The sequence below is a fragment of the Agelaius phoeniceus genome, chromosome 3 (genome assembly GCF_051311805.1).
Source record: "Agelaius phoeniceus isolate bAgePho1 chromosome 3, bAgePho1.hap1, whole genome shotgun sequence".
NCBI classification, from domain to species: domain Eukaryota; kingdom Metazoa; phylum Chordata; class Aves; order Passeriformes; family Icteridae; genus Agelaius; species Agelaius phoeniceus.
This window is the reverse complement of record NC_135267.1, coordinates 49,859,491-49,881,057: the sequence shown is the minus strand read 5'-3', so window position 1 is coordinate 49,881,057 and position 21,567 is coordinate 49,859,491. Positions and strand designations below refer to the sequence as shown.

Below are 21,567 nucleotides of genomic sequence, written 5' to 3'. Positions count from 1 at the left end.
TTTAATTTCTATTTTTTCTGTATTTTATAATGTATATCCCAAAAGGACACTGCGTTTTGACTAGTGCCTCTGTTGTGCGGGGTTAATGCCATTTTAGAGGCTGGAGCTGTCTGCTGAAACAAGTGTCTTGGGTGTTTGAGGCATTTTACATCCTTTTACCTAGGATGTGCTGCTCTGGTTGAATGTCAGAGCCCTGCCCCTTCAGGAGGGGAGCTGATGGCTGGGAGGGATGGTGGAGTGTGTTGCAGAGGTAGTACAGGGTGCTTTTGCTTTACCAGCTTTACCATCATGCATCCACCTATTGTAATTGGAGTTTAGATACATCCCTTTCCTTTAGACTGCCTTCTATGCTGACACCCAAATACAGGTGTAAGAGCCTTAACTGCTTTCTCTCATGTTTCATGTGCTCTGGCAATAAGAACTTGTTATTTTTGGAAGCAGTGAAATGTGAACATGTACAGATATTACAATCCATAAATCACTGATTTTTCTGAAATACGTGTAAAATTTTAAAAAATAGTTACAATAATGCATTTATTCAGTAGGTATGTAGAAGTGGCCTTTAAGCTGTGAAAGGTTTAAATAGTTAGGACACTTAGAGGGGTTCAGACTAGGGAAGAGAGTTCCTGGGAATTGGGGGACTATCAGCTCCATGTTAGCCCTGGTCTGTGATGCAGGTGTCAAACAAATGGAAGGACAGAAAGAAAAGGAGAGATGCCAATAATGCAATCATAATTTGGATGCAAAATCCTAGTTTTGCAGCATGCTTGAGATTATACCCCTGGCATCTTGATGTGGTAGGTACCATCCTCTGAGTTTTAACAGAGCTCTGGCACCAACTATTCAAAACACAGCTGTTCAAAACTAAATTCACTCTGGTCAAGGTGCAGTGTTGCAACTCACTATTGCCTCCATGCATTACAGTGCATGCTTTGAACTGAGGCAGTTAAAAACAACATACAAGAAAGGTTGTCAGCACCAGGATTTTAAATTACTGTAATTCTGTCAAAGTTTATAAATGGGGTTTTATTCAGTTAATATGAACTAGTTTTCAATTTAATCCAAAGTAGATAAGCAAATTCAAATATCCCAGTTAAAAAACCCTTCTCTCTGTTCACTTTAGCAAACTAACACACACACACACAGAGCCAAGCTTATTCTCAGTCAAATTCCCTTTTTATTTCAGATGTTAATTGCTAACAAAGCTAAACAAATCTGCAGTTCAGACTGAATCGCTACAACTTCTTCCAAGGACCTGGAGGAACAGATTTTATGCAATTTCTTTGTCACGTCAACCCTTATTATCTCCTCTGCTTTGAAATATAACAGCAAAAACGCATTTTCACATTTTAACTTGTTTTACATAATTTTAACATTTTTAAGCTATACATTCTCTGCATGAAAACCAATAAATATGTTAGTGTGAAAACAGACTAGAAAATTTCATTATTCTAGAAATATAATTCATGAGAAACTTTCTTTCATATGTAAATGACTTATCAGTGATCCACTTGGAAAATTTTCTGATTATCACATTTGCACAGACTACACAGGATTCTTGGATTTGGTCCAAATTTAGAGAGCTCCAATTCACTCCTTTAATGAAAAAATAGCAGTTTTAAACATACATAGCTAGAAATGGAAAGCAACCTTAGGAATTAAATGGGGTTTTATGCAGCTGAGTTGACACATACCAGAAATAAGTTCAGCGCTGAAGAGCATTTTAAAGCATCCTAGCAATTACACAGGAAGCTGGATGTAGTAACTATGAAGCTTTCAATCCAACTGTCTCTTTGGAAAAGACAAGATTTAATATCACATTAGCTCACAATTTTTTAATGTATCTGGTAACTCTGTTGGAGCACAGATCCTGCTTATTGCTTTGAAACATAAAACATTATCATTGAGACCTAGATGCTTATCTAGGGTTCTTAGTAGCCAAAATTAAAAAGATCAAAGGGACAACAGTAAGAACAAAGGCACATGGTTAATTTATAAAAGTATTTACAGGGTACTTAAACACTTATTTCTATCTACTAGAAATTCATTTACCTTGAATAAAAAAAAGGGGAAAAAACAGGTTAAAGGAGGTCATCCTAAACAGATGTTCTTGAGTGATATGAGCAGAGAATCTTATAACCATTAAATTAATTCCATAATTAAATTTCTCATCTTGACTATGGAATTTTCAAATACTAAAATTCATAAATTTATTATTCCTCTAAGCAATGTGATACTTTAGTGCAACCTTCTTCAAAGATTGAAGCTGGCACAGTTAAGGCAGTCTACTAACAGTGTTTAAAATTCAGCACACAGTGTTTAATCATTGAGGTGCCTGTCTCTCTGTTTGGAAAGCTGTCTTTTGACACCATCATCGCTCTAGCACTGCAGTTTTAAACACAGCATGTTTAAACACTGCAGTTCTTGCAGTTTGGGCTTTTTGGAGGTGGTAAGGGAGGAGTCCAACAGCTGTTAGCTCCAGAAACAACTCTGAAGGATGGGCAACATCCCCAAGTTGATGTGTAGTTTTACTGCATTCTGTGCTAACCTTTACAGGCTGCCAACACAATGCTTCTAAAACTACACCAGTTACATTCAAACCTGTAGAGCACTCTGTAAACCCTGCTGCTGCAATGTGCACTCCACTCATAGTGTTTCAATACAGTCTGCTGCCAAAAGCAAACTCATCAAAACCCACTCAGGTGGGTTTTGATTTTTCATAGAAGTTCATTGAGGCACACATTCAAAAAAACCCAAACCATCTCTGAATAAACCAACCAAACTTCAAGAGGCTTCACATTCTGATTTTTTTTTCCCCCTCCTGAACTGAACTCACCATTTTGAAAATATTATTCATGACTATGGCAAAAAAATTCATTCTAATTGTATGGAGATGGTTTCCACTGGACTTTAATAAGGCTGTACAGTAAAGGTGACTTGTGCTGTCTATCTACAGCTGATAAATTGGGGCACCAGAACTGACTTGAATTATTAAAAAATTCCACAGGAGGAACAAAAAATAAGTAACTGCATAGTATGTGATCCCTTTTATTCACCATAGCTGCCCATGTTTACCCCAGGTGGAAGACAGCAGAAAAGCTGCTCAGCATTCAGATGCAGGTGTGTTTAGTGCTTGCTGTAACATCTTTCCATCTTGCATGTTGCCACTCTCTTCAAATGACAATTACAGAAGTAGGGAGAAAAAAAATTAGAGAAAATAGAAAAGTGTTTTCAGACAGATCAATATTTCTCAAATTTTTCATTTCAAATATTAAGTAAATTTATTTATAGTGAAAGTCATCAGAAGACCATTCTCCTGGATTTAAAATATGTTGGTTTTTTTCTTTGGAAAAAAAAATTAAGAAAAAAGAAAAACAATACACATTACTAAAACCACAGATGCTGTGGCTTTCCTGCCTGCCCCTCTCTCCTTACATATGTCCATACTGATGACAGAATCAGTTCAAATAAGTCTAATCACTATCTAAATTAACAGGGTTGTAGTCAGGGTCATCCTCTTCATCCTCCAATTCTAAATCATCCATTTCTTGGAATAAAGATTCATCAACCTCCACATTGTTTCCAGCTGTAAGGAATAGAAAGATACTTTAATTTCATGCAACAAGGAAAACATTAACAACAAAACATACAAGATTAGTTCTTCAATGTAGGTAACTGCTAGCTTACTTGGCTTTTATACATCAAATAGATGTAAAAAAGTAAATGCCACATTTTGTCTTTCTACAGCTGAAGTTTTTTTTTCTTTGTATCAAAACCCAGTCAAGAGAAATGTCACACAGAACTTCAGAATTCACTGGGAGCAGGAAATTAACATTTACATTTGCCAGAAGCAGAGATTCTTTCTCCCCAGGACAACCAAAGCAGGAGCTCAGGACCTCACAGTTGGAATAATTACTACCATCCTAGTGAGATAAATGCACAGGGTTCATAAAAAATTCCTTACACACCATATACTGACATGCATGCATTTGCTTTCAGATTTAAATTTTAGAAGAAAGATGTAGCTTTGGCTACTTTCACATTTTCTTCTGAAAGAGATGCTACTGACCTAAGGATAAAACTTGAGGACTGGTATTTCATTTTTATATATCAACAGTGACATCTTCTGGTCACCAAATAAAGTTTCTATTATTTCACTGGGCTTGAAGCCACCTATACAAGATAACGCCATTATCCTCTGAAAATTAGTAGTACATGCTACCATAATATTAAAACAAACTTAGTAACCTGTTGCATTTATGACAGAATGCAAGCAGCAATAAGTATGGCAGTTTTAATCACCAGTAGCAACAGGATTACAAATTAATACATTAATCTCAAATCATCTGGGCACAGAGCCCAGGTAGAGGTCTGTTCCTCCCTTGAGGCAGCCAAATGTGCCATCAACAAACCATCTTCAATTTAGGTATTTTGTAGGAAGACAAGATTAAATTATTCCCTGTTAAAGAAACTAAACTTCCCCATAACTACCATTTTAAGTTTATACTCATTGACATTCATAAACTTGTTTTAAATTGTTACTTGCAGAGAAGAATCTTGACTCTCTTCTGCCTGTGTTTTGTGATACCAGTAGATAATGCAGCTGCATTAAAGAACTGTCTTACCTCAAAACTCGGGTATTTTAAACTAGGATACTAAAAAATGGTACAGCAAATTAAACAGGTATGTTACTGTGAGTACGTATGCTTTTATGTGCTTTATCTCCAACTGGTTTTCCACGTTTAATATTTTTCTGGCCCAGGCTTACAGAATTTTCATCTGGCACCAGGTCAGTATTTTAGGTAAGGTAAGAGGCCCATCTGCAGGAACCATGAAAAAGAACTGGGTTGCACAGAAGCCAGTAACATTTATTTTGACCTGCAAGATGTTTACTATTGGTGTTGAGGTTCAGAGAATAGATGACAAAAGTTCAAGGCCTATGCTTGAAGCCAGGGAAGGCTGGCTATTAGAAAAAAAGAAATCAGGGCTGAGTTGGGTTTTTTTTAATTTTGTTGTTGCTTTGCTTTTTTTTTTTTTTTTTTTTGGTTTTTTTTTTGGTTTTTTTTTTCTGTTTTGCTCCCAGTCCAATCATTTAAATAGAAGCAACGTAAGTAAGATCACCTCAAGCACAAGGCTGCAAATAAATACACTTTATCATCTTGAAAAGGTTTTGGTTTTGGGAAAAGTTAAAATTCTGTTCACTCTGCAAAGCAGTACCTCTCAGGGATTCTGATACAAGATGTTAAGTCAGAAATGCAACACAGATTTTGCTTAGGAATTTTGACCTTTTTAAGCCACTGACTTTCAGTACTGGAATCAAATAGGAATTTACCTTCCTCCAAGAACTGGATGTCAGAGGTGTCAAGGTTGTGATCCATTTCAAACAGCTGTTTACCTAGAAATAAAATAAAAAACAATATAAAAGCAAGTACAGTTCTGAAGCAACTCTCAACCCAAGGCAACAATTAGTCAGCATGTGTATTTTAGTCTTTTCAAATCAACCAATTCTAGCCTTTTCTGCTTTTAACTGCTAATTTCTGTAAGCTCCCCATTCTGGTTTTTTTTTCATTCATCCAGGATTCATCCATACCAACAAGTGAAATGGGTCACTGTAATGTTATTAACAGTTTAATAATGGGGGGCAGCAAAAATTTACACTCCAGAGCCTGTGTTCATCTTGCATTCCGCATTCATTTAGTCTTCATCTTGCATTCCACAAGAAATCCTCCGTGGGAACTGGGAAGGAAATCAGCTGACTCCTCCACCTTTTTTCATAAATTCTCCCATTCAAAAAGCAACTTGGATCTACACAAATCACCAGCTCCTACACACACACACAGCTGTGAAGGCAACATTACAGAAGAGTGAAGCTTTTCTGACTAGGAGGGACAAGAAGAAAAGCTCAGGACTCTTTCCACATAAATCATCTGTCCTCCATCTACATTGCTCATGCAAGCTTCCACAAGCAAGACTGCTTGGTGTCCATGGTAATACTGGAATCACACTAATGACATCTGAGAATAAGCTTGGTTTTGATTTTCTAAAGGGAAGCTTTCACAAACTACATTTTTATAGAGAAAAAGAGACACCACATAGTAACAATACTTTAAAGAACAGGAAAACTAGAAGCCTGATTTCTGTTATCTCATCTTTGCAGATTCCCAAATGCATACCCTTCAGAGAGAAATCAAGCATGTCCCCTGTCCTGTACTGCTTTTTATGAAACTTAATACTATTAAAATTTCCATCTCTGTCACATTTCATCAAAACTAGCCAGAAGTGAGGAGAAAACAGAACAGTGATACAGCATGACCGCATTGGTTATGTTTTTTCAGTTAATCAGGTCAAAAGTAGATCCAGCATCACAGGAGAACCAGTTCAAAGCTAAGCCATGCAGACTATGGAGGAGGATGCTAAGACCAGTGTAAAAATTACTTTTAGACTTGTCATTATAGGTTGATAGCATTGCAGAAATTTCACAACCAGTATTAAAACATACCACTTAGCTTATTTTTGCCCGCTTGTTCTTCTTCTTTCATCTTTTTCCTTTTTATTTCTAGAAGCTCTGCATCAAACTTGGCTTTCCAATTAAGGAAATTCTCAATGGTAACAGGAGTGCCATGAAAACGTTGCTGGAAGAATAGAAAACAAGGCTGCAAACACAACTTGCAAAGCTACAGGTGAAGATAAGCATTCTCTTAATTATTTAAATTACAACACTCCAGATATACTGCTTGCTGTGAAGTATTCTGAGAAATTAATCCTAATCCTGAGAGTATATAAAGAACACATTCTTGTGGTTTTTGTCATGGGAGTCTCTCCTTAGAGAACTATACTGAGGTGAAAACTCTCGTGGAAGAACCCTGCATACTCCTTTTGGACCTAGAGAGCAATAGTTCACAACTCCCCACTAATGTAGTGTATTTATAAGTAGGCAACACTTCTTATCAACACTTAAGTGCAATCTACACTGAATTATTGCCTATTAAAATATATTAATCATTTTATATTGCTGAAACAGAAAAAAAAAATTATTTTTTCTCAGATATTTCTTTGCCAATTTTCAGAAATACAGAACCTTCCAAGTCCCATCACCCTCCAGCTATTTCTCAGAAAGAGAGTGAAGACTCATCAGTTGGATTTATCACAGCACAATCCACAAATGGTGAAACTATTTTATAGGAGGGCAAACAAGTACTGAAGATTGGTCCCACTGCTTCCACCCTATCCACTCAGTCTACCAAGGCAGACAGCCTTCCTCAAATCACAGAGCCCGTGTGCAGCATGACATATTCTAGTCTTTTTTGCTCCCCATTCCCTCTTGCTTCCCCTTCTTCCAGCAAAAAAACTGTCCACAGCAAACCTGATTTCATTTGGGAAAAATCCCTTAGAAAGTAATGCTAGAAGGGACTGTGAACATGCAGTTAGACTCTAAAAAGACTGCTTAAGAAAAAGGGGGGAAAAAAGATCACTTAAGTTCATTTAACAGTCTACGTTTCAATTAAATAATCTTTAGAATAGCTGTTCTTTTCCCACTGCAACTGAGAACTGCTCCTGCATCAAACCAATGCATTTTAAAGAAGCTGGAAGTCTTTTTCGTTGAAGACATTATTTTACACACCTTCTCTTCTTCCTCTGCTTCTCTTTCTTTCTGTTTCTTCTCTTCTTCTCTTCGCGTTTTTATTTGATCCACTATTTCATTTAATTTCTCCTGTACTGCTGAGACTAGAGTGAAGATCATTACCATTCCTAAATTTTCTTCTGCCTACAACACAAAGAAGAAAACTTGAAACAGAAGAACCTGAATGCATAAATATGTTTATAGAAAGGAGGATGTTGTGCAAATGCAGAGGGCCCAGCTGACACATTCTGCACCAGTCTCAAAAGCTTGCTGTAAAATTCAAATTCAACCAGCCAGTTAATCAAGTCAGTTATCCCCAAATGGGTGTGCAGCAAAACACAAAGACAAACGTCTGTGATTGGGTTATTAAACATTATTAAACATATCTTCTGAAAGGCTTTTTCATTAATAAACTAAAACCTACAGTAGAAACACAACTCCAAAATTTGAGTATCATAAATTGTAAGAGACAAGTCACTCAGGACCTTTCTTCTCTTGGAACAGTTTACACCTAAATTCTATTACACGCTTCTTTGAAGTGAGACACTTCATATTATGCCATATAATATATTATGGCAATTTTAAGGCAGTGAGGACTTGTCAGAAATTCCTGAAACTAAAGAAGTGGTTCCTTTTTTCCTTCACAATGCATTCTCACTGATCCTAAAGGTTGATGAGATCCACCCTCCGAACAGTTATGTTATCAAAAAGAATCAAGAATCGATGTGGCATTTTTTAATATTTCCAAATGAAACTGAGATAGCTTATTTTCACAAATTTTATATATATATATATATATATATATATATATATATATATACACACACACACACAGTTAAACAAATTCACCTTAAGCTGGAAGTGGAAAAGAGGGGAAGCCCTAGTGCACTTCCATTTCATTATTCTACATTATTGCACACACTGAATTAGCCTTATATCTTACCTCAATGATGTCATTCACCAAACTCAAACCACAAAGTAAGTCTCTATAGTATGGAACAGGTTTCAGATCAGTAGCAGATACCTCTGAAAACAACTGATTTGAGAGAGAAATTCTAGCCCATGTGTGAAGTGTATCAAGCTATAGCAAGATATTCTGTCTTTCTTACCTGCTGCTCTAGCAGTTTTATTATGTCCATGACATCATTATCATCAAGATTCTCCTGTGAGACAATTTCATATAGTGGAGTTTCATCGGGGTATTTTTCTCTATAGGTAAATTTAAGGGTAGTTTGGACAGCTACAAGATAAAGAAACACATATTCTTATGGTGATAACTCTGTATAACTTTAATGGTATGTTTTCCTACTGCATCAACAGCCTAAAGATTATAGAATATAAAATATTCTTGCCTCTAAGGAACAGTCTTCTTACACAGATGTTAAAACAATATGAACAGATTTAAACATAACCCAAGAGTTCAAAGAAATTAAGATGATAAAGTTTACACTTGCACCAACTATTTTTTTTAAAACCTACTCATGTCTGAAAGGTCTTTAGGAAGACTGAAAAACCTTCTGTGGTATGACAGGTACTAGAGCAGTAATCTCCCTCAGAATCTACCTGAAGCTGGAAAACAGCAAGAGTCGTAATAACAGAACTAGAGAAAATCTCAGCATATTAACACCTCAGGTTCTGTGTGCCTGGGTGAAGTATCAACCTCTGTGTTGGGTTCCAGGGCTCCACACTGTGGACAAACACACTACGTCCAGTACAAATTATTAAGTAGAGAACTGCCTAAGGAAAATTCATTCAATCTGAAACTGCTCAGAGCCAGGCTAACATGGAAACAAGGCAAAAGAGAATCAAGTTCCTTTTACACATCCTCCCAGAACACCAAGGAGAAGCTTTCCCTTAGTTCCAGACTCACAGTTCTTGGCAGCACAGCAGTCTGTGCAACACAGACTCTAAGCAGGGCTTATTCCTTTCAAACTAAGTAAGGCAGCACCAGTTTATTCCTTCTGTTATAGCATCCAGAATAGCAGCTTTCAAACTTGCTTGGAGTAAGGCTTGCTTACAATATGCCCACGCAATTGTTGGTACTCAAAAAATACACAGGGACTTGGGACCCACAGCCTTCTGCTCTGGAACTGCTCCTTAAGGGCTGCATATTCACAGCACACAGACTCAACTCTCCCACGTAGCTGGCACACACACACAGTTGCCAGAAAACAAATCCCCTCACAACATGTCTGTAAGCCACTGAAAGGATGGTGACAACCCATGCTTTTTGAAGTTACACTACAAAGCCTTTGAGATTCAGCAGAAAGCAGTCCTACAGTGACAGCATAACATTTCTGCAAACTGAACAAGGATCACCCAAATCCTTGAACTATATTTGCGAGGGAATGTTTGCTGTACCAGGCCCCTACAAGGATCTAAGTGGAGGTATACACAGCTGTTGGTGATAGAATTCAATTTAAACATATACAGGAGAAGTTTCTGAGTAAGACATGATCAACTTACTTTCATCATTTTCTCCAGCTTCAGATGTCACAGTGATTGTGAAAGTTGTTGGCTTTTCTGACAGTACTGTTCAAAGGAAAAAAGCAAGAGTCAGGGAGAGTCCTTAAATCAATTACTTCTTCACATCAGTGAAACTGAACTTCTTAAAAGACTTATAAAGAAAGTAAGCTCTTGATACAGTGTTTTTAACTTATTAAGGTAATACTTTTCAATTAACAGCTATTTTCATACAATGTGATGCCAGGAATCTCTCTGAATGAGACCATACATCATCAAACAATGCCAAAGGGTTTCATTTTTGGAAAACTTTCTCTTCTGGAGGTTTCACTGTTCCAGAAAGTGCAAATCAAATGAAACAACTTCTGGTAGTGCACTGACTGCATGCGGAAAGCTACCAAAGCTGATTTGCTTTACTGCACTAAATGTGCCTGATGAGCATCCAGTGCACTCTTGACCGTGGACTATTTTTACAGTATGTCGGCACCTATATTTAAAACAGCTTAATGCAAGAAATGCTACTAACCAAGCAACATACTAGAATCAAAGTGTGTGAATCAGGCAGCTAGAAGACAGACAACACAACATAGCAAGAGCTGTGACCTGCATTTCTCCCAGGCTAAAAACCTCATTGCACAATTGTGGGTTGCAGACCACATACTCATGTAAGAGGTGCTCTGCATCTCTGTTATAACCTGTGCCCAAATTAGTGCACATGCTCTCAAAGTATCAATTGAGTTTTTGCCTAATTGCTAATGTACTACTACAATCTTTATACCCCTCTCCTCTCTTGGGCATAAAAGCATGAGTGAACAATAACTCTCAGTAAGCATCAGAGTAAAGGCTGTATAAAAGAATATGACTGCCATATCAGTTTCAGATATCCAGCATCCCCAACTATCAGAGATCAGTTTATATACCTTTACATAATCTTTAAAATAAAACCGAAGGCCTGAATAGATTTTCAGATTGAAGCAATAGGCAATTGTACTGGGCAAACGTTTGTGTGATGAAGTTACTGCCAAATAAGATGCTGTGGAACTCTAGGCAGAGTAGACACTGTGCAGGAAGGAAACAGAAAATGCCTCAATTTTTCCACTGTTAATATTCTTTGGATACAGAATGCCAAAAATCATGTTGGACTAAGCAGCATTTAGATACTCTTAATGGTTTGATGGTAAATTGAAAATCCTGAAAAACTGATGAACCAATGTATCCACTACATGAAAGTTCCAGCAGTATAACATGCTGCACCAGGGAATTAAAGCTTGCCTCTTTTTTTCACCTGCAACGAGGTAAGGCAGGTCCTGGAAATAAATTTACGGAGGAAACAGCATCTGTAAGCACCCCAAAACATCCCATGCCTCACGACCGCGACAAGCTTGCTAGCGGATAGGAAAACCGCTCGGCACACAAACCAATTCCCAGGGCTGCATCTTTTGAAAGGCTTCTCCGAAGAGCATCCTTCCAGCGCAGGGGACCGGCTTGCCCACGCCGGGCTGGCTGCTGTGCCAGGGCGCTGAACGCGGCAGGGGCAGCCCACGGACCGGGCCACAGGGGCCATCGAGCGCCTTGCTCTTCCCGGCCGGGGAAAGCGAACCAACATCCCGAGCACCCACCCGAGCCGCGCCGCTCGGAACCCCCGCGGGACGCGCGGCAGCCCCGCCGCGGCCTCCCGCTCCTCCCCCCGCTCGCCGGCTGCCGGCCCGGCCCCGGCGCGGCCCCGCACCCGTGAACGAGTCCGGGTAGATGGACTCCAGCGCCTCCAGCTCGTTGCGCTGCTCCTCGCTGTAGTCGGTCATCGTGGCCCTCCGCCCACGGCCATGGGCCGCCCGCACCGCGACGCCGCCGCCACCCCCGCCCGCGCCTGCGTTGTCCCGGCCCCGTCCCGGCCCTTCCTAGCATGCCTCGCGCTCGCGGTAGGCGGGAATGCCGCCTCTGGGCTGGGCTGGGCCGGGCTGCGCTGCACCGACGGAGGGAGGCGGCGCGGCTGCCATGGCGGGAGGCCGCGCACGGGGAGCCGGCCCGGCTGGTCCCCGGTGCCCTCACAGCCGCGGTGCCCGCTGCTCGGTCAGCTCCAGCGCTCAGCTCCGGGCAGGACGGAGCGTACCTGGCGTGCGGGAGGGATCCTGCTGGATCCCAGCCCGCGCTGCTTCCCCGCCCCTCCCGGGAGCGGCGGCCTTGGCAGAGCTGAGGTCCGCAGTCCCTGTGTTGCACAGACTAGGGACGGTACGGTTCACTCTGGGACGTTCTTGCCTTGAAAATTTACAGGGATCAGCAAACTGAAGGGGGTTCAAATGCGATACTCCAGGTAGTGTGTAAGGGTACCGTGAAGGCAGCTAAATGCCATTTCTGCCAGAAACTGGAAGTTTATTCGATGCAGCTGGTGATTTGCACCTTGAAGTTAAACAGCGCCTGCAAACTTCCCAGGAAAGGTTCACCGTGATTTCAGGAGTCCCATCGCATCGGCGGCATTGCCATGATGTGTGTGCCGAACAGGAGTCACCAAGGCTAACGGTACTGGGAGCTGCCATGCTTTGGGGTTACCTGCCAGGATGGATTTAAGACTGACGAGGGTTAAACAACAGCAGACCCTGATGGGTACGTGGTACACAGAGTAGATGTAAGGTGCATCTCGTTCCTGGCCCCATGGCTAGCAATTTTCCCACAGATACATTTTATAAGCACAAGGTTTTCAGAAAAGTTGCCATGGGCATAAAGACAATAATTCTCAAGTGAGTAAACTGAAATTCTAAGTGGATTATTGGGTAAGATTATTCATTTCAGCAGAGTTTGACTGTTTAACTGTACCAACTCAGAGTTGTCTGTAATCATAAATTAATTTAAAAGCTGTTCCTTCACTAGCAATCCATGACATGTTTCAAAGAGGAGAGGAATAAAGGGAAATACCCCAAAACTTAAAATACTACAGCTGTAGTACTATGGATTAATATATACTAACAAAATGATAGTGTGTTTAGTATATTGGCAGGCTGACTTCACAGTGACAGTATTTCCACTCTATTTTAAATTACATGTCATTGTGAAAAATACAGGGCAAATAGTAATCAGGACAAAATCAGAAGCCATGAAGCCTAATTTAAAAATCAGGTGAGCAATATATAAAAATAATTTTACAGGTTACTCTTAACTGCAAATATTGCATCATTTTACAGTAGTGCTGTAAAATAATAGAAGTGGAAAGAATTCACATGGACTAAAGACCACAGGTTTTGGTCATTTGGATCCAGACATCAGCATAGAGGTTTTCTATCAAAAACTATCTAGCTTTCTATCTAGCTTCAGGTACACAAATCAGTTGCATGTATTCCAGATTACAGTGTTCCATCTTAAATAAAAAAAAAACCAAATATTTTTAAAATTAAACCAGAAGTTGTGTTTACTACCAGAGGTACATTGTGTCCTAAGGAGTTGACATAAACAATGCAGCCCCATTACCTTTTATTAGGTTTGCATGGCCAGATTTTGGTAGCAGGGGCACTACAGGGGTGCTTCTGTGAGAAGCTGCCAGAAGCTTCCCCTTTGTCCTGCAGAGCCAATGCCATCTGGCTCCAAGACCTGCTGCTGACCAAGGCTGGGCACCATCAGCAATGGTGGCAGCACCTCTGGGATAGCAGGTTTAAGAAATGAGGAAAAAGACCCTGAGCAACAGAAATTGCAGCCAGAGAGAGGAGCGAGCAGAACAGCTCTGCAGACACCAAGCTCAGGAAGGAGTGAAGCAGGTGCTACAGGCTCTGGAGCAGGGGTTCCCCTGCAGCCTCTGGTGCAGACCATAGGGAGGCAGCTGTGCCTCTGCAGCCCAGAGAGGTCCCTGGTGGAAAAGATCCACCTGCAGCCCCTGGAGGAACCCACACCAGAGCAGGTGGGTGGCTGCAGGAGGCTTTGATCCCACCGGGGGCCTGTGCTGGAGCAGATTCTTGGCAAGACCTGTGGAGAAAGGGGTCCCCACTGCAACAGGTTTGCTGGCAGGATTTGTGACCCTGCAGGGAACCTACCCCGGAGCAGGTGGCTCCTGAAGGGCTGCCCCTGGTGGAAGGGACCCACCCTGGAGCAATTACTGAAGAACTGCAGCTTCTGTAAAGGACCCACACTGGAGAAGTCGATGGAAGACTGGCCCTGGGAGGAAGTACCCTATGCTGGAGCAGGGGGAGAGTGTGAGGAGCCCTCCCTCCAAGGAGGAAGGAGCATCAGAGACAATATGTGATGAACTGACTGCAACCCCCATTCACTCACACCCCCTGCACCACTGGAGGGGAGGAGGTAGAAAATTTGTGAGTGGAATTGAACCCAGAAGAAGGAAGGTGGTGGGGAAAGGTACTTTAAGAACTAGTTCTCATTATCCCACTCTGATTTCATTGGTAATAAAATAAACTAATTCCTCCACATGGAGTCTGTTTTGCCCTTGACAGTAATTGCTGAGTGATCTCTCCTTGTCCATATCTCAACCCATGATACTTTCCTTATATTCTCTTTCCCCTATCCTAATGAGGAGAAGAGGGACAGAGCAGTTCTGACTCCTGCATTTTCTAATAAAATGTACTAAATAATTAGATTTTTCCACTTAAAGCCCCTGGGGTCATTTATTAGGAGAAGATAGCATCCTATAGTGTAGCATATGGCTTTGGAGCCCACATATATATGTGTACATGGCAAGGCAATGCAGGAAGCATTAAAAAAAACTATGGCATGCATTTCCCTCCCACTTAGAGTTAGAAACATCTGCACAGGAGGTTAGAGAGGAGATGAGTAATATTATATCATACCAAACTGACTTAACACAAAAACATCATTAAGCCTTCTTTCACAAAATTAAGTAGTTTTTAATCACAGTCATTTTCATGGGCCTAGAATATGTATAAATTACAAGTTTACAGAGGCAAAGCAAACCCTGCTGTACAGACTGAGATTTTTCTCATCCTCATTTGCTATTTGTACAGTAGCCAAGCACACAAACACCTTGGAGATTTTGAAGTATTTCCAAATAGGAGACTGACCTTGATACTGCTTTCAGCCAGAATACATTTCAGCTCAGTTTGCCATATGTTAAGTGTTTGTTCATACAGCTGCTATGTGTTACACACCTCCACCATGTGCCTCAGTGGAGATTTTTTCTCCTTATCAGAATTTAAAGTTCTCTCATCATTGTATCTAAACTCAGCCTTTGATGATAAAATTTCCCCATATGTTTCTTGCATGCTACAGTAGCCCCAGACTTAACTAGTAGTTAGCTCAGTGTAGATTACCTATATAATACAAAAAAAATAAATAGCAGAAGAGGAGAAATAAGTAATTTCTGCTAGGTGTCACTAAGGAAAAGCTGGATAGCTGCCCTTGCTCTATACAGAATGGACCAATTCATAGGATCCAATCAAGGTCTACCTCTTAAAAATCCTTTTAATGGAAAAAAAATTAAAAGCATTTGTAAATAACTTTCTCAGTACAACTATTAGAAAGCAGAGAGCTGAAGCTTGAAATAGCCCACCCTAATCTAGGCATAGATCACCACATCCCACAGGAGTCAAAACACCATCAGTAAAGGCAGCTGTAAGCAGGTGCTGGTGGACTACATTAACAAGATTCACTTGCTCACATAATTTATATATCAATGTTATACTGTATTGGAAAGTTCCAGTGCGGCTCAGGTCTGACATAGAGCTAGACAGGTTCCTGCTTTTCTGCAAAGTATTGTGGGGTCTTGGATCTTCAAAGCTGTGTTATGATCCCAGGATCTTCATCAATCCTCAGATACTTTCCACTTGCACGCTCCTTGAGTGCCCAGTCATGGAGGAGGCTGTAATCATAGTGCTCCTTATCCACTCGTTTCAGAAAGGCCAGTCCAGAAATGGCCTGCCACTCCCTGAGAGATGGGATACGAATTTCCTTTACATTCTCACTTCCTGGGACAAAGCCAAAGAACTTCCTTACATTCTGCATGGCATAGAGCCTGGAATGCTGCTCTGTTGCCTCATCAAAAAGCTCCTGCTCATTGTGGACATAGCTGTTCCAGTATCTGAAGTGTAGAAAGCTGAGCGGGGAGAAACAGCTTGCCAGGCAGTAAGAAAGGAACACAGTGATGACCACCACAGCAATCAAAAGCCAGCCAGCCACCTTACCAAAGAAAAAAAAAAAGAAAATAACTGTTAGACCTGGAAATACTCACAGTGGTAACTTTTGAGCACCAGAAAATCCGTAAGATTAATTTTACTTGCTTTTCCTAAATAATAGCAGTAACAAGGTATAAGCCTGGAAAGCATCTGTTACCACCAAACCCAGTCCATGCCTGCTGGAGGCAGCCATGACATAAGATCACTTACTCCTTTCAAGTTCAAGAAAGTTCTGAAGATTTAAGACTATTGCTTTCTCAGCTATTATTATTATAAGATAGGCCACACAGGTCCTAGACTATATTAGCTTATAGCCTGTTTAAAAAAAATTTTCTCTCAAGTAACAACTTCAGAGAAGTTGCTTCTCCTATTTACCCAGTATGCAAACTTTTAGAATTGAGTCTGATCTAAACCCCAAGATTTTACATGGGTTCACACAAAGCTCTCACAGCCTGGGCTTCTTAGTCACATTTCTTCTGCTTTAATGAAGAAACTTCATACCCTCCCTGGCTCTTGAACTTCCATTTGTCATACTTGGTATTATTTTTCAGGATACTACACAAGGAAGAATATGTCCTCAGGCAGCAGGTAACAAATGGGACAAGCAGATATAGTAATTTATAAAGGTCAGTTCCACTTAAAAGAAAAGAACATACTTCAAAACACATGGAGATTTAGCTCTCAAGGCAGAGGACACTGATCTTGTTTTATGCCTGCTAGATTAGCTTCACCCCTTACCATCAAGTTTACAGGCAACAGGAGTTACTCACTTGTGACTGGTATCGGAGGAGGAGAATCACTTCATCTCTCGCCCGGGCCAGCTCTGGAGGAACCAGCTGCCTGCAGGGAAATGTAGCCAAGATCCTGCTGCGCTCAGCAGCGGTGACATTAGGAGCAGCTCCATAGTAATGCACAGGGATGTACTCGCTCACAGCACAGATATAATAGGAGCCATTTATCAGGGTGACTGCAAGCCACGTGACTGGAGCAACCAGTGCCCTCCCTGTGATGCTGCACAGGACAAAGCAGAGCAGTTTGCATTTCAGCAGCCAGTTTGATGACATCTCCCTCTCAAAATGAGAGCTTTTGCCCATAACAAGCCTCCAAGTCTGGTTGTTCAGGGCATAGCCAACAATCAGAAGGATCAGTGCAGGCACTCCTAGGAAAGCCAGCCCATAGATAAGGTTCTGTCCAACATGACAGGGACAGCTGAACGTGAAAAAAGAGAAAAGTTGCTGCCCACCAATTGTCAATATTGCAATTATTGCGTTAGCAATAACAACCTCTTTGCCTTTTAGAAAAGTTAACCACTTTGGAAGGAACGTCATTTTAGATCCTATTCTTTACCAGATTCTTTTGATTTAAGTCAATACTAGCTTTTAGTTATATTTAACTAGTGTTTATGGCAGAGCAGAATAAACACCAACAGCTTGAAATGAATGCCACCAAACAACACCCAAAAACCCCCTACTAGTCTTTCTCCTCCCACTAGTTTTCAGTGGGTTGTTTGCTAGCTTTAAGTATGCTTGCAGACATTCACTGATGTGTTTTAATTGATTCAGTGATTTATCTCAGCTGTTCTGGAAAATTGAGCTTTCAGGCTGTTGTGAGCTCTGCCAGCCCATTGCTAATTGTCTGAAATTAACAATAAATTCCCCCTACCTTTTGGATGACATAAAGTGCTATCAAACTGATGGCTAACCTGTCAGGGTTAATTGCTAAGCTGTTTTCTAATCAAGAGTAATTAGGAGAAACGTGGCATGAAACTAGTAAAAAAAAAAAAAGGAGCCTTCCAGCTATTCTTCATAAAAGATCATCCAAACAAATCCTTGGCAAATGGACAGATTAAAAAAAAAAAGAGAATGCTTCCACTTTTAAATAAATTTATAAAATATTCTGTAAGTTGCACAGTGTTTGGAATCCCAGTGCTGTTTGCATTTGATGTCAGTTCTCAGGCAATTAATTGTTGAAACACTGGAGTCTGAGAAGTAGCTAGCTGCTGGATCATGAGGATTTTAGCGTTTCACCTCTAGGTGGCAAGAAGCTGGCATCTTTTTTTTCCGGGGGAGGGAGGGTTGATGTTTGGTTTTTGTTTTTTTAATTATATATATATATATATATATATATATATATATAATCTGCTATTCACAAAATGTCAAGCCAGCTGGTATTTATATAGTGTGCTTGTGATTACAGTTCTAAGATTTTCTGCAAGTATAGTCAGTCCTATTCCATGGACAGAGATAAAAATTTTTCAATTAAGCGTTTCCACAGCTGGTTTCTGGATCTTGGGATAGATGACCTGAGCTCTTAGCATCTCTCACAAATCAAGCCTTAAGCAGGGGTCTGAAAAATTGAAAACATTTCACTTTTGATGATTTTCTCTGGATCACACTTTTTCTATGGTCACACTTTTTCTATGGTCACACTATCCAGTAGTTCTACACATTGCATAACCTAGTCTGATCTGAATATGCAAATATTTGTGTTTCAGTACTGAAAAGTCTGACAGTCTGTCATATAAACATTCTTATCAAGAAAAGGAAAAAGGTAAAAGTTAGCCAGAAAGTTTATGGGGAAATTTGCCTTCCCATTACAGATGTCTATCTCCAGCATGGGGGGACTTGGTTGTGTGGTATAATAGGTCTGCACAGCCTCTTCTCTCCCCTTGCAGAGAGGGTTGCTAATAATAAATTTGATCTCAAACAGCAGTTTTAGCACCCATGGTGTCTGCCTGGATGGCAGCTGTTGCACACAGGGATGGCCTGTTACACGTGCCTTGCCTGTTCACTGGGCAGGACCCTGTTCCTCCAGTGCACTGTTAGGGTGGACACCTGCTTGTCTCGTCCCCCGTCACCATCTGAGAAGGAGGTTCTTGCTGGTAACTGGCTCTCAAACAATGTGATGCTGTTACACAAAATTAAAAGCAGTACAGAAACATGCTGAAACATCCAGCAGCACTTTATCACAGCTTTTCTGGAACTTGTTACATTCCTTAGTTGTTTGGACACAGTAAAAGCACAATAGAGCTGTCTGAATATTGCCATTTTAAACCTTCATTTTCTTTCAGTTACACAGGATTTTCAGTAACTTTTTTTTTGTACTAGTGACATTATATTTCGGAAAAAAAAATCAGTGAAATAAACCTATCAGGCTATCACAAAATTATTTTATAAAAGTCTTCTGTTATGCCTCAGTTCATTTTAAAATCTCTGATTCCTTCTGAGATTACTTTTGGAACCTGTGTCTTTTGTTTATAAGGGAGGAAGGCTTTCCCAAGCATCACTTGTTTACTCAAGAAACACATTAGATGTGAAACTGAAGTGGTATCCAACACTGAAATATTAATAGTCAGCCTAAGGCTGTTGAATGAGGCAATTTATACAATCAATACAACAACTTTGTGCTTCTGCATTTTCATTCCTTGGCATTTGCTTTCATTGCCTGCTGTAAATGATCCTGCTGGGTCATCCTATTATGGAACAAATTACAGGGTTGGATCCAATTAAGAGCTTGGGTGGCACATCAAACTTTAAGTACTTGCCTTTGCAGAGGAACCCAGGGTCCTGAGGTAGACATTTAGGCTCTTTGTCCAATTCCAAGGAAGAATTAGGACTGGATGCAATCCAAAATACCACTACCTGAGGTGACAGCTGGCTGGCCTATGAGGCAAAAAGATGCTTATAGCTGACATCTCAGGCAAATAGGATCCATGGACAAACCTTAGTCATGGTTTTGCTTTTCATATTGCAGGGCTCTGTCAGCTTGAATTCACTGCCAGTAAATTCTCTTATGAGAAGGAGAGATTTTTTATTTTTTCTTTAAGGAGTGAGAATCATTTGTAATTTCTTTTAGAACATGATGTTTGGAAGACAGATTTCACCTTCCCATACGCAGCAAACAATTTTTATTCTCCTTTTTATTGAAATAAAGCAACCATGGCAAAACAGAGAGATTTCAGCTCCCTTCTCCACCTGATCTAGTAAAAACTCATTCACTCATCTCTTTCTTCCAAAAGCTCAGTTATTATTAGTGATGAGATGTGACTGTGCTGCAAAGAAGCTGTGTTCTCCAACTTTCCTGCCATAGTTGTACCAGTTGTGCTTAGTTTCGCCACAGAGAGGATTTTGATATTTACTGGATCAAAAAAAAAGACCAGAATTTTGTTATCTAATGGCCAGGCAAAGTTCAGGAGGAAGAGGGAAGTGATCCTCTATTTTCCATCTGAAGTCTGGAGGAGGAGACTGAATCCTGGTCGTGTGTTTTCACCACTGAGTTAGCAGTCAAAAGGCCCATGTTCTGTAGCTCCTCTAGCTGCATTTTGAGCTCTTTTGCATGGATGTCAAGCCCACCTGTGCATGTTAGCAAGCATGGTATGAAAGCACCTGCATGACAGATTTCTTGTGGGAGTAGAAAGGAACACTGCCCATGTCCTGTGAGCTGCCAGGTCATGGTCTGGATGCAGGCTGACAAGTAATTTTCATGGTCTCTTTGGCCTTTGGAGAAGTTCCTGTCCCCATCACTAGGACAAGCACTGATGAAAAAAATAACAAGTTTTATGCTTAGGGAAGGACAGAAATCTGTTAATGATTTTTTTAAAGCTTACATATTTCACTTCAGAATTCAGCTGTGTTTTATAGGCAAATTTATGAGATTTTAGGTTCCTGCAGAGAGCAGAAAGGAGGCGCTCAAATGTCAAAACACCCTCTTGAGAAACACAGCCTAAACAAGGAAGTTTCAGCAGGTCAAACTGAGAATGCTTCCCAGGCAGGGCACTACAGCAAAGTGACAGCAATGGCATTGCTTTACTTGGAAACATGGCAAGAGCAGCAGCCACACTGGACTCCTAGTAAAAGCACTCGTGTGATATGAGAAACCTGTGTTCAAGTTCTTTTTTTCACATAGCTTCAAATCCTCAACACCTACCTCCTTGTGATTCTATTTTCTGTCAGAGAAAATTTAATACAAGGTCTATCCATCTGAAAAATGGAGAGCAAAAGAAAGCTTGATCCTGTATTTTACTAATTTGGACACTCACCTTTTGTGGTTATTGCATTCTTGTTTTGGCTCAAAGAATTTTTTCACTGGGTTTTTTTTTTTTTTGGGGCTTTCTAATTAGGCAATATCTAATTTATGATTTACTTCTATGTTGCACATATCATGTACTTACATCTGCAGGTGTCAGTTTTCCCATAATAGGCAGTCCATTGCAAGAGACAGAGTGCTGATGCATGCTTTTATGTGTGCTTTTGAGCTTCGGGATATATTTTGTATTTGGTTTTTGTTTTTTAGTTTGATGGGAATTGAGAGAACTGATGTAGTCTAATGCTCAAGCCCTGTGAAGACTCACCTTGGGGC

General features: G+C 40.4%; 2 protein-coding genes across 3 annotated transcripts; both read right to left on the bottom strand.

Moving 5' to 3' along the window:
- Positions 1 to 1,154: 1,154 nt before the first annotated feature.
- RWDD1 (RWD domain containing 1) lies at positions 1,155 to 11,974 on the bottom strand. Of its 2 annotated transcripts, none has more exons than XM_054629395.2 (7): positions 11,814 to 11,974; positions 10,088 to 10,153; positions 8,731 to 8,861; positions 7,622 to 7,765; positions 6,500 to 6,632; positions 5,333 to 5,395; positions 1,155 to 3,586 (listed from the first exon to the last, which is right to left on the bottom strand). In XM_054629395.2, exons 1-7 carry the CDS (start codon positions 11,884 to 11,886, stop codon positions 3,474 to 3,476), a joined length of 723 nt encoding a protein of 240 aa, XP_054485370.1. In that variant the 5' UTR covers positions 11,887 to 11,974; the 3' UTR covers positions 1,155 to 3,473. The 2 variants fall into 2 exon arrangements, with proteins under 2 accessions (XP_054485370.1, XP_054485371.1); XM_054629396.2 differs by lacking the exon at positions 11,814 to 11,974 and adding an exon at positions 11,005 to 11,142.
- A 2,724-nt stretch (positions 11,975 to 14,698) lies between these two features.
- CALHM4 (calcium homeostasis modulator family member 4) lies at positions 14,699 to 18,262 on the bottom strand. The gene is made up of 2 exons (XM_054630388.2): positions 16,980 to 18,262; positions 14,699 to 16,213 (listed from the first exon to the last, which is right to left on the bottom strand). Exons 1-2 carry the CDS (start codon positions 17,535 to 17,537, stop codon positions 15,809 to 15,811), a joined length of 963 nt encoding a protein of 320 aa, XP_054486363.2. The 5' UTR covers positions 17,538 to 18,262; the 3' UTR covers positions 14,699 to 15,808.
- Between the last annotated feature and the right edge of the window lie 3,305 nt (positions 18,263 to 21,567).

What these genes read in the sequence shown, in the direction of transcription:
- CALHM4 (XM_054630388.2), bottom strand. Translation starts at nt 17,537, where the DNA reads ATGACGTTCCTTCCAAAGTGGTTAACTTTTCTAAAAGGCAAAGAGGTT. An exon ending in TCCTCCGATACCAGTCACAA is followed by an intron (nt 16,214 to 16,979) that starts GTGAGTAACTCC and finishes TTCTTTGGTAAG; the next exon opens with GTGGCTGGCTGGCTTTTGAT.
- RWDD1 (XM_054629395.2), bottom strand. Translation starts at nt 11,886, where the DNA reads ATGACCGACTACAGCGAGGAGCAGCGCAACGAGCTGGAGGCGCTGGAG. An exon ending in CTACCCGGACTCGTTCACGG is followed by an intron (nt 10,154 to 11,813) that starts GTGCGGGGCCGC and finishes TCCTTTGAACAG; the next exon opens with TACTGTCAGAAAAGCCAACA. An exon ending in AAGCAGAGGAAGAAGAGAAG is followed by an intron (nt 6,633 to 7,621) that starts GTGTGTAAAATA and finishes CTATTCTTCCAG; the next exon opens with CAACGTTTTCATGGCACTCC.